Raw genomic sequence first — 12,723 nt, 5'->3', positions numbered from 1 at the left:
ACTGGCTACAAGTTACAAAACATAGATCTCAAGAAAGGCCATTCTCACTTAACAGTTGTGGCAGACAGAGTCTTTGATACCCCTCAGTTACCCCCATCTTTAGTCCCACTTTTATGTCCTGCTTTCTGTCTGAGTGCAGACAGGATGTAGTCATGCTTTTAAAAAAATTATATTTTATCGATTATGCTATTATCATTGTTCTGGTTTTCTTCCATTTGCCCCCCTCCCACCTAGCATTTTCCACTCCCTCAGGCAATCCCCATACCATTGTTCATGTCCATGGGTCATGCATATAAGTTCTTTGGCTACTCTATTTCCTTCACTGTACTTTACATCCCCATGGCTATTCTTCAACCACTTATTTACACTTCTTAATCTCCTAACCTCTCACCCACTCTCCCACACTCCCCTCCCTGCTGGCAACCATGAAAATGCTCTCCATATTCACGAGTCTGTCTCTGTTCTTGTTTGCCAGTTTGTTTTTTAGATTCAATTGTTGATAGATATGTATTTTTGTCCTCTTATTGTTCATAGTTTTGATCTTTTTTTCTTAAACAAGTCCCTTTAACATTTCATATAACAATGGTTTGGTGATGATGAACTTTAGTTTTTTTCTTATCTGGGAAGCTCTTTATCTGCCTTTTGATTCTAAATAATAGCTTTGCTAGATAGAGTAATCTTGGCTGTAGGTGCTTATTTTTCATGACTTTGAACATTTCTTGTCATTCCCTTCTAGCCATTCCCTTCTAGTTTCTTTTGAGAAATCAGCTTAGAGTCTTATGGGAACTCCCTTGTATGCAACTAACCTCTTTTTTCTTGCTGCTTTTAAGATTCTCTCTTTATCTTTAACCTTTGGCGTTTTAATTATGATGTGTCTTAGAGCGATCCTCTTTGTATTCATCTTGTTTGAGACTCCCTGTGCTTCCTGAACTTGCATGTCTATATGTCCTTCATCAACTTAGGGAAGTGTTCTTTTATTATTTTTTCAAATATGTTTCCAATTTCTTGCTCTTTCTCTTTTCCTTCTGGAACCCCTATGATCAATTGTTAGACTTCTTGAAGTTGTCCCAAAGGCTGCTTACTATCCTCATTTTTTTTTAATTCTTTTTTCTTCTTGTTCTGATTGGCTGCTTTTTTCTTTCTTATGTTCCAAATCATTGATTTGAATCTCAACTTTATCCACTCTACTGCTATTTCCCTGTAAATTGCTCTTTATTCCCATTAGTGTCTCCTTCATTTCTGATGGATCTTTTTTATGCTGTTGAAATCTTCACTAAGTTCCTTGAGCAACCTTATAACCAGTATCTTGAGCTCTGTATCTAATGAATTGGTTATCTCCATTTTACTTAGCTCTTTTTCTGGAGCTTTGATCTGTTCTTTCATTTGGGCCATGTTTCTTTGTCTCCTCATTTTGGTAGCCTCCCTGTACTTGTTTCTGTGTATTAGGTAGATCTGCATCAACTACATATTTTGGTACTGTGGGCTAATATAGTATTTGTCTTGTAGAGTCCAGTGGCACCATCTCCCCATTGCTCAATGTGGGTACTCAAGATACACCTTTTATGTGGTCTCAGTATACCCTTCTCCTGGAGTTGAGCCCTGGTTCCTGTTGGCAGATGGATGGGGATGGGAGGGATTTACTCAGGCCAGTCAGCTGCAAGGATTGGCTATGACCACTTATCACCATATCTTCCCTCTGTGGAGGATCAGCTGTGCAGGGGCAGGGTAATGGTGCTCTGAAGTGGGTTTTAGTTGTCCACTGGGTGTAAAGGCTCTGGGATTTCACAGGAGGTGCAGGCCAAGGTCAGATCACACCAATGTTCTGCCTGGGGCCACTCTCATGAGCTATAAAACAATCTGAGATGGCTGCTACTTGTGCTGGCCTTGGAGATTCCAGAAGAACCTAAGCTGTGAATCTAGGCTGGCTACTTCTAGTTCTGGTCCTAGGATTCACTGGGGCCAGCTGTTGCTTGTTTGAGAGGATTTAGGAAGATGTGAGGCATGCCCTAAGACAGCTGTTCATATGGAAAAATAGCTTGGGTGGGCCCATAATTTGTGTGGGGTGGAGTTTCTGGTGATCTCCAAGGTAGGTCAAACTGTGTTAGCCAGGTTGATGGAGTCTCAGATATGGTGCTAGTTTGCTGGCTCTGGAAAGCATTTAGAAAAAGGACAATGCCCCCTGCTTGCCTTAATGCCAGGTACCTCATCTTCCCCAGTATACCACTGGTGCCCTTCAACCTGTTACCCTGGTGCTGGAGCTCAGAGGGAGTGAATCTGAGTAGGTGAGTCTCTGTGTGGGTTCTTTAAGAAGAACTGCTTGGGGATCCAGCAGTTACTTACACTGAGTCAATTCTTGTTGGCTTTTGCAGCCAGAAGTTGTGGGGACTTATCTTCTTGGCACTGGAACTCTGGGTTAGGGGGCCTGGTGTGGGGCTGGGACTCCTTGCTATCCACAAGATAGCTCTCCCCATTTTTTATCCACTGCATGTGGGTGAGGGACCAGCCCATTCTGCATCTGTGCCCCTCCTACCAATCTGGATGGATATGGCTTCTTCAATTCCATAGTTGTCAGGCTTCCATTGAACTTGATTTCTGATGGTTATGAGTGGCGGTTGTTCTATATTGTAGTTGAAATTTTGATGTGGTTGTGCAAAGAGGTGAACCATCTGCCTGTGCCACCATCTTGACCAGAAGTCTCAAGTCTTACTTTAACCAATAGGGCGCAGAAAATGTGATGAACTATCACTTCTGTGATTATTTTGCATAAAACTATAACTTCTATCTTTCTATCAGACTCTATACACTCCTTTATCAGCTTTGATGAAATAAGCTGCCAGATGGAGAGAACCATATGGCAAGGAACTGAGGGTGAGCTCCAATCAACAGCCAGTAAGAAACTGAATCCCACCAACAACCACATAAACTTGGACACAGATATTTCCCCAGTCAAGCTTCAAATGAGACATTTGTCTAGTTTAAAACCACAAGTGCTGTCTTGTAAGAGACCCTGAAGCACAGTACTCAACTAAGCTGTGCCTGGTTTCCTGACTAACAGAAATAATGAGAGAGTGAAAGTGTGTTGTTTTAACTGCTAAGTTTGGAGTGATATTGTAGCATACTAATAGATACTACAATAGTTAAATACAACCCCAGTAATCCACACCACAGATGATCTCTGTGTTTAAGCAAGGTTAGGAGTCACTGTTAAGTTGATAGGTGAAATTTGTATATATTTTTGGCATTTGTTGAGATGTTAATGCTACAGACATGAATGTCCTAAGATGCAGAGAGCTTAGGGGAAGACAAAAGGCCAAGATAAAGAATTCTGCAAAACATATAAAGGTTGTATGACTGCTTTCTCTGGTTAATATTAAAACTCGGAGATTGTAATTTGAAAGGGATTGTGAAGTATCACTGGATAAAATAGTCATCTGACCCATGGGTGTACATTCATATATAACTGAGCTCTCATGATCAACATCAATAAAATCTCCTAACATTCTTTGAACCAGACCAGTCTCCAGTCTTGTCCCCAAATAGAAGACTGTGGTATTTGTTTTGTTTTTTTTTTTATTTTTATTTTTATTTTTTTATTTATTTATGTATCTTTAGAGGGGAAGGAGAGAGGGAGAGAAACATCAATGTATGGTTGCCTTTGTGTGCATCCCCTGCTGGGAGTTGGCCTGCAGGGAACCAGCCTGCAACCCAGGCATGTGCCCTGACTGGGAATTGAACCATGATCCTTTGGTTCACAGGCCTGTGCTCAATCCACTGAGCTACACCAGCCAGGGCTCAAGACTGTGGTATTTGTAATAATTTTTTTTAGTTTTTATTATGTATATGTCCTATTTCTTCAAGAGAATAAAGCATTTCTTTATTTTAGGAGCCATATCTTATATTACATTTTATTCTTCAAAAATTTCCTGATAAAATTGTCTTCACATAATAGGTATTCAAATTCACTTATTGAATGAAATGCCCTAGCCAGAAAGCATAAATGTTTTACATTCATGACATTTAATGAAATTGTTAAAGTTTTCATGGAATATTTTAAGTGTATGATGAAGCTGAAAGTTTGAAGAATTGTGTTCCATCACAGTCAGCTACAGTTTTTCCTCATTTTCTTTAGTATCAAGTGAGAATAAAATATTTGCCTTCACTGTCCTTTTGTTTTCTATGTAAAAACTATTTAAGCATCTAGAATGGCAATTTTAGAATCAAGTAAGGTTGAAGATACAAATCAGGTTCAGACCATTTCATATTGTATTTAAGCAATTTCCTGATACTGATGGAAAACCTATTTTTTTATTCTTATTTTTGTGTGTGTGTGTGGATTTGATAACTGAGATGTGGAATAGAAACTCATTACATCATTCAAAACTACAAATTTGCCTTACATAAAGCGTACAGTTTCATTTAAGTATGTAAGTTTGGTGTGTTTGGGGGGTATTATGTCCATTTTTCTTAAGTCTTACCATATAGATTTCCATATAACCAAATAGGTTGGAACAAATTCATTGGTTTCTCACTACCTTTTTCTATCTCATATTTCTCTGTGTCCAAGTATCTGTTTTTCTTCTTTGTTTTCTCCTACTTTTTTGTACTTTGCTTTTGTCTTTTACCTCCACAGATGGTCATGTAATGAAGTATAAATCCCACCATAGGTTGTAAGACCTGGGATTGCTAACCCATCTGAACACTCCCATAATGGAACAACATTTGTCTAAATACATATAAAACATAATACCATACATCTGTTATTTTGGCTCTACTTTTACAAATAGGTAGTTGCAATTCTGGAAGCAAAATGTCCAAGTGTTCAATGCTATCTCTCTTCTCTCCTCTGTCCTCTTCCGTATGTCTTGTCATTCATTACTGATTCCCTTCCACAGCTCAGGTAACTGTGACATGCAAGGAAGATCAGATGACCCCTACCAACAAGGAGCTCAGCCCAGTGAGAGCTTTTCAGTGACAAAACAATTGATTCTAATAATTGTGTTCATAAGTAAGTACACAAGGAAGGAAGAACCCATTTCTTTCTCTTTTTTTTTTTGGTCAAAAATAATAGGCAATAGATTCAGGAATATTTGACCTCAGGTCATAGCTCTAACGTTGACTAGCTGTATAAGCTTGAGCAACTTACTTAGCCTAAGTATGTCTCAATTCTGGCATCTGAAAATAAGTTGCTGTGATAATGCATTTAAGTACTTTGTGTTTGTGGGTATTTCTATTAAATTACATTCTATCTAGTAACTATTTAGTAAATGCTACAGCCTTTCTTTCTCCCTTTTCTTTCTTTCTTAATATTAATAAATCTTAAGAAATGTGTCATATTTGGAAGAGCTAAAATGTTGACTTCATGTGAAACAATGAATTTAACAGTGATTCAATCATTATTCTACTCAATAAATATTTATTAATTACCTTTCTTAATATGGACAGAATATTATCATTAGGGAGAAAGCACTGAATAAAATCTGAAGTCTGTTCTCATAAAAATTTGAGCCTTGTACTATATGTATTTGATTTTCTCTCTTGATTATATGGGAAGGCAATGAAGAAGAAATTGAGGAGGCTAAATTTCCAACTTATGCAACCAGGTGAACTGTAGAGGCTTTCAAAATGAGGGAGTAAAAATATGCAGACAGATATGATTATATCATGAGTGCCCAGCTGGGTTTACATTTCTGGATGGTCTTAAAACCTATTACTGAGTACAATAGTCCATTATTTAGCTGGTTATAGTAGGTGAGAGACATAAAAAAAAGAGAGAGTGAGGAAGAAAGGGAGTGAGAGGGAAATGAGATATCTATAAGACAGGCAAATGGAAATGTACAATATGAGGTAGTATATATTGTATATTTAGAAATACTTAGCTGGAGATACAGATTTAAGAGACTTAAATTTGTGCTCACTGAAGCCCTGGCTATAATACAGACACATTTTCAGAGAAAGTAACAAAGAGAATAAAAAGATCTGCATTCTGGGAAGCAACACTGAAGGAATAGATGGAAGAAATGTCTGCTAACAAGACTGAGCTATAGACTAGAAATGGGAAGAAAAAAATGGTTAGGTGATTTTATAAAAGTAAAGTGAGAAGAGAATTTGAAGGGAAAGAAATTGGAGTAGAGTCATCAAATGCCACAGAAAAGGCAAGTACAACCTTCACCATTAGACAGCAATGAGAAGAAAAAATCTTGGAAGATCCAACTCTTCCCTCCATCTATGTAGGTCTTTGATCTATATAATGTTGGGTGATGTGTGTATTTAGATCAATGCTTCACAACTCCAGCTGCATTAAAATCACTTGGAAAATACCATGCTCAATCTCTCCTCAGATAAATGAAAGCATAAATCAATAGAAAATCACTGATTTGGACCACCAGAATAGAATACTAATAAGTTGGTACACATAGTGTACTAGCTAAGCATATGAACCTGAATTTTAAATCCTAGTGTATGGACAGAGTTGATGCCATCTTGAAAGCTCACTCCATCTTGAAGCTAATAACCAGTTTAACTTCTGAAAGGCCAGACCTTTGACCCTCATCCCCTACCTCCCCACTGCTCCTATTCCTTCTGGTGGACTCTGGGATGTGTACAGAAACTTCTGCATAATCATGAAATTTCCATGAAGTCTTCCTCTAGGGCAAGGTGCCCTTGATTTTGTCTATCTCTTGGCTCACCCTGGTATGTGTCCTCTTGGTTCTCCCTGATCACCCACACATGGGTAAAAAATGTGGGCATCTGACCATCCTGTTGCCTCCCAGGACCCACTTTTTGCATGCGATTCCCTATTCAACTCATTAACTGACAAGCTGGACTTGTCCAACTCAGTCTGTGGTCTCATGGCTTCTCTGGTATTCAGGGGCCGCCACTTTGTAAACACAGTTTTTTCACTGAACATCTACCAGTTGGGCTACTTTGTGGTTATTTGGCTTTCAGGAAGGTATTTACCCCAGAGAAGGCCCTCATTTCTTCATTTCAAAATGGAATAAATGGAATATAGGAGCACTTACAATTGTAAAGTGCTTAGCAGAATGGGAAGCATATAATAAATGTTTAATTCATTTTGAACCACGTTATTCTGAAAATGTCAGTCTAGATTCTTAAGATGCCAGTTTATGATCAAGGAATTTCATTAGACACTGGCATTACTGGGGTCTTTTTCATCCTCTTTTTCTATTTTTTGTTTAAACTTTTTGAAGTGTATATATTTACAAACTGATGATCTGGGTACCATGTGAAGCACATTAGTAAAGCCTCTTCCTAGACTGGATTTCAAGTTGGAATATTAATAGCTCATTTGTTTCAGTACTTGCTAGCCATCAGAGACTTTTCTAGGCACTTTATTATAACAATCCTACAAAAGAGGTTCTGTTCCTGCCTTTATTTTATAGATGAGAAAGTGAGACTCTGGGCGGTTAAATAACTTGCCTGGCATCTCCCTCGGAAGCTCAGGTTCTCAATTCTTAACCACCCTGTCCCACCTCTGCATGCGTGCAAGGACTCAGGGAAGCAAAGGGGGAGAAAGGTAGGAAGGGAGCACATGGCTCCACGTGGGCTCATATGTGTCTCACACACTGGGCAAGAGCTTACATCTTCCTTTGACTTTCCTGAGAAACAGAGTGTAGCAACCCTGGGCCTTCTGCTTAATGGCCTTTAGTTTGAATGTTTTATCAACCTATTTTTTAAAAGTAATTTGATTGAAAGGATCAAAATATGTATGGAATGGAAGTTACCTTGTGGGTTATTAGTGTTTGCTCCCTGTTGAATTGAGTCAAAATATTCCCACTTGAAAATCACAACTTGGTCTTTATAAATGAGTTCTAAGCTTTAAAGGTAAAAGGTATTGCCTCCCATACTTTTATCACACCATTATTAGAAATGAAATTTTTAGTTGTGGGAACTATTATATAACTCCACATAAAATATGTGGGACAAGGTCTTGTGTATACACTGTAATTTTAGCAAACTAAGTTTTTTGCTTAAATCAATTTGCATTTTTCCATTTATTTTCTGTTGAAAAGCAAAATAAAAATTCCTTTCAGTTGAAAACACATTCTACTGTTTACATTGACTATTTGATGAGATTTATTTAAATGAGGGTGGAAAATTGGGTAATATATGCCTTATTTTATCCTTTAAGAAAAAATATATTCCCCCCAAAACTTGTGTTGATGTAGAAAACTTCTATTGTTTTTTGAACTTATTATCTGTTGAATTACCATAAGTTTATAAATAAGTTTGTAAGATAGCAAAATAGTCATCGTGCACAACCAATCAAAACCTATAAAGGTGCTGAAATAGAACCAATGAAAATAGATCATAACGCTAAGGGGAAAATAAGAAGAAAATTAGACTGAGTCAGTCTCAATTTTAAAAAGCCTGGCAGAGTGACAGCTGAGCACATAAGAGTTGGGGAAGATTTTATGTTCCTCTTCTCTCCCTCTGTTTGTCAGCTCAAATGAAAATTCTGTTAGCTATTGCACTAAGAGTAATTTCCTAGAGAAAACAAGTCTTCAACTTATATTTGCACCACATTTGGAACTTCCCCATTCTCTTTTCATTTTGTAAAATTCAGAAAGTAACTCACATAAAGCACAAGTGTCATTTGAACTACAATTTCTATGCTTATCTCTGCATCACAGAATGACTGAATTACTTTGCTAATTTATAATAGTGCTGCCGCCCTCTTATAAGCCAAAACGAAAATGAAAAGAAGTGACTTTTACATGTGCCTAACCCACTGGTTCAAGCTAATTAGACTATAATGTGCACATCTTTAGTTATACAATATTTTCATAATAATCATATGCTATGGAGATGTCTATTAAAAGACTGAAGTGATCATTTAAATGCAAAATCCATAATAGAACTCCATTATATTTTTCATACTAAATTAACATTACAGGCTTCTAATGGATGCCTTAATTAGGCATTGATATTATCAGCAATATTTGGCAAAATAAAATCTGTCACTGTGAAATAGTCATTAAGTTCAATTTCTGTCAGTCAGTATTAAGTGTTTTCTGAACCTTAGCATTTAAGTAAGAAGCTAAAAGCCAAGTGAGAAACTAAAAGCCTGCCCAGACAAATCTTCTTCATATGTGCCATCCAGAAATACATGGTCATTAGGTGTCTTTATTGTTTTATAATTGCCAAACATGGGCTCCTTTTTAGTCATTTGTGCTCACAGGCATTCCATTAGAAGGTTGTCCTCATGCCGCCCCGAATAAAAAGCAAACGGTCTATGCTAACTGAAGGACACATCTTTCAGGAGGCCCCTTAAGTCCAATGTGTATGTGTGCCTATGCGTGTGCCCATCAGAAGAATCCCACAGTCAGTGCCGACAGTGTGGGCAGGAAGCGACCATTAGGAAGGGTCGGGGAGTCCACTGAGATGCCGAAACAGAAAACTAACACACCAAAGGCATGAGCAGTGCCCTCGCAGTTAGCAGTCATGGCCAAGCAGAGCAACCCTCAAAATAAAGCTGAGGTACTTACCAGTAATTTTCCCGTTGGCTTCCAAGGGAGGCTGCCAGCTCACAATGACTGTGCGAGGCTTCCCTTCCCGAGTAATGACTGTCAGATCCTTGGGAGCAGAGGTCGGGGCTGCGAGATGAAAGGGAGACAGGGCCTTGTCATTGCATGTGAAAGAGAGCAGACATTTATGGGGCTCCTAATCATGATGTTGACACTCGGAATCCATCATGCAGTATATCATGCTTATTTCACCGTTTACAATTTATCTCAAGTACTTGAATTAAATAAGCATACAAACAACACAGATATTTCTGTTTTTTAAAAGAAATTAAATGACTTCCAAAGGAGTGAACGTGGAGGGAGGAGAATATGCGTGATTACGGAGGAAAAGAGTGTAGCTGGTATTTTCCAGTGAGTGCCACACTGAAAAGGCGAGAAGCCTAATAGAGCAAACGAATGCACACACACATTGTGAGATGAATGACTACATGTTTCCATCAGATACAATTGTGTTATGCTCCGGATGATTTATGATTGAAAATGTCACTTAATTCTGTATTTCCTTAAAAGCCACAAAGAATAAATTTAAACATAGGTCAAAACCTCTTGTTTAGGTAACACACCAGTTATCTCCTAACAAGAAGGCAGAGAAATATTTGAAAATAGAGGAGGCAAGGAATTTATGAGGGTCTGAGTATCAACCCGGCAGGAAGTTAGATGGCAGAAAAGCCTGCCTTTCTTAGAGCTTTTCCCACATGTTGTTGAAGGGGAGCAGTGTTTGTCACCCCAAAACATGCCTTTTTGGTATAAGGACTATTTTAGGCTGATGTAACCACATAGAAACTTCATTTCTCTACCATAACTTTTTCTCCTTTCTTTCCTTTGACTCAAACTGGCCCCGCCCAGCACCCTGACCCACCTACCTCCTTATCCCTTCCAGGACTACTACCGTAATCACCCAGCCCTCAGGACAATGAGGTTCTGAGGAGCATCAGATAATTTCAGGAGCAAAGTCTCAGGTCTGCTGACCACAGAGATAGAGTTTCAGTCAAACTAGAGATGGTGTCTAGGCCTCAGTTATGTTTCAGCTCCAGGCCCAGAGAAGCAGCAGAACCAGGCGAAGTGACTTCCTGGCTGACATCAGGATCAGACACACTGATCAAGCAGTCTCTCCCCTAGTGCCAACCAATCAGTGGTGACCATGATCCTAAAAAGCCACACCTGGAAAGCCATGCACGTTGGTGAACAGATTCTGGTATTGAAATCAATAGCTCAAATGCGTAGAACTATCATACGACATGCACACTATTTCCTTATATCTGGGGAAAAAAATATGGTCCTAACTTCTTCAATTATCCCTACTAAACCAAACAGAATATCTGTTCTGCCTCTCTCCAATCTCACGCCTGGAGCGATCTTTTAGAAATTCTTCTTTGACTACCCATCCTCTTTGGATTAAATCGAAATACGTAACAATACATAATAAACATCGGGCCCTGCAGGCCTTACACTTTACTTTCTTTTCAGCCTCACTGCCCGTTGTCTGTAAATACTGTGCCCTGTCACTCTGAACCACTCCAAGTGTCTCTGGACTGGGTGACATCTTTCTGATACTGGCTTGTGCACTTTTGCACACACTGTCCCCTTCCTTTGGAAGGCTCTGGAATGGGTACCTGATGATCCATCCAGGCCATAGATCAATCATTATTTCTTTTGTGAACCCTCCCTTTATTTCTCCATACAGAAGTTATACCTGTATAAATATGCTCTGACTTCAACTTGCCCAAAATTCTGTAATTATATTTCTCATGTTGCTTCAGGTTCAACAAATATTTTTCCTCCTCTATTAGATGATAGTTCTCTCAGAGATATTGGCTGTATTCTCTTTAATTTTTATGCCAAGTCTCTACGTCAGGACCTGACAATTATAAATGAACATTATTGGAAACTCATGATTAAATATCTCACTTGACTAGACAAGTATTGCCCTGTGGTTTGCCTGGTTCTTATTTCTTTCCGTGCTTGATTTTTTAAGTGCAGGAATAGAAAGGAATATTCGAGATTTAGAAGATTTCCAGCCATGGAAATCCTGATGGACATTTGTATTTGGACTGTGCAACATCTCGTCCCTTCTTCCTCCATTTGGAGAAGCACTCGGCTCTTTTCTTTGGGAACCAGCTCTGCTCTGTGTACTGTGAACTTCAGGGTCACTCTTTCCTTAGCTGTGGACTCTCTCTCTCTCTGGGAAACTGAATGTTAATTTGAAAAGAAAAACACCAAGTCAAACCACTGTGATGGCAATACTTTAAATGGTGGGTCAATAGTTCTTCCTCTCTAAAGCCTGGGAGCACCTTGGGTTTCTGTCCCTTCCCAGCACCCATTATTTCAGGTGCCCTTGCAGTCATTTTTATTTTACTTAAACTAACTAGAGTAAAATTAAGTATCCATCACCTGGGCAGAATGAAATGTTTTGTTTCAAGAGTCTGCCTGCCACCCTTGTCTTTATTGTGAGCAATTTCAGCACACGCGCCTATCAGTTCAGCCCCTCTAGTCTTTATGTTATTGCAGAATTAGAAGCAAACTCTAAAGTCATTTCATCCACTTCATTTCCTTCTCACATTATAAAACCGGCAGACACTTGTGAATTACTTCTTGCTTCTCATCATCGCCCAGAGATCTCATCCACATGCTATTTACACCTTTGTCCAGATCATTGTCTGTTTTGACGATCACCCTTCTTCCTACCCACATTTGTAAAAGTTAATATCTTTTTGTCAGCAATGGGTCTCACCATCGGTGTCCCTACAAGGTTAGGCAGTTGATGAGAAATCAATAGGGTACATTTATCAAGTCAGATGTTGGTGTGCATTTTATGCTTACGAAAGATAAAAATGAATGAATTTGTGTCCTTTGAGAGGAAATTACTTCTCATTCTCTTTCACTCAGGGAAGACCAGATGTCTTGGTGGTTTATATTTAACTCTGTCTCATTTTAAGTAAAAAGAAAGGGCAGAGTTTTCATTCTCCCCATAGAACATAACTCATTCAGTTTGTCCTAGTCTTCAAAAGGAGACGTGAACATTGGCATTCAGGGCAAAATTCTAGGAGAAGGAATTAATATATGTAAACATATAAAAGAGAAACAAAGGATGTTGAAATTGAACCAGGTGAACTAGAAAACTTCTTATAGAAAAAAAGTTTCCAGGAAAACCTAAAAGTACAGTGAATCTCTGATTTAG

General features: G+C 38.6%; 1 protein-coding gene across 1 annotated transcript in view; it reads right to left on the bottom strand.

The window, feature by feature from the left end:
- The window catches only part of DCC (DCC netrin 1 receptor), a 113,391-nt gene that overhangs the window by 94,933 nt on the left and 5,735 nt on the right, over positions 1-12,723 (bottom strand). The window contains exon 3 of the mRNA XM_037034415.1: positions 9,507-9,614. Within this exon, the coding sequence (XP_036890310.1) occupies positions 9,507-9,614 (108 nt within the window). The remainder of the gene's footprint in view (positions 1-9,506; positions 9,615-12,723) is intronic.

The sequence above is a fragment of the Sturnira hondurensis genome, unplaced genomic scaffold (assembly GCF_014824575.4).
Source record: "Sturnira hondurensis isolate 20B ecotype Veracruz unplaced genomic scaffold, ASM1482457v3 Scaffold0001872, whole genome shotgun sequence".
Classification (NCBI taxonomy): Eukaryota; Metazoa; Chordata; class Mammalia; order Chiroptera; family Phyllostomidae; genus Sturnira; species Sturnira hondurensis.
The sequence above is the reverse complement of the archived record's forward strand: the minus strand, read 5'-3'. Positions and strand labels throughout refer to the sequence as shown.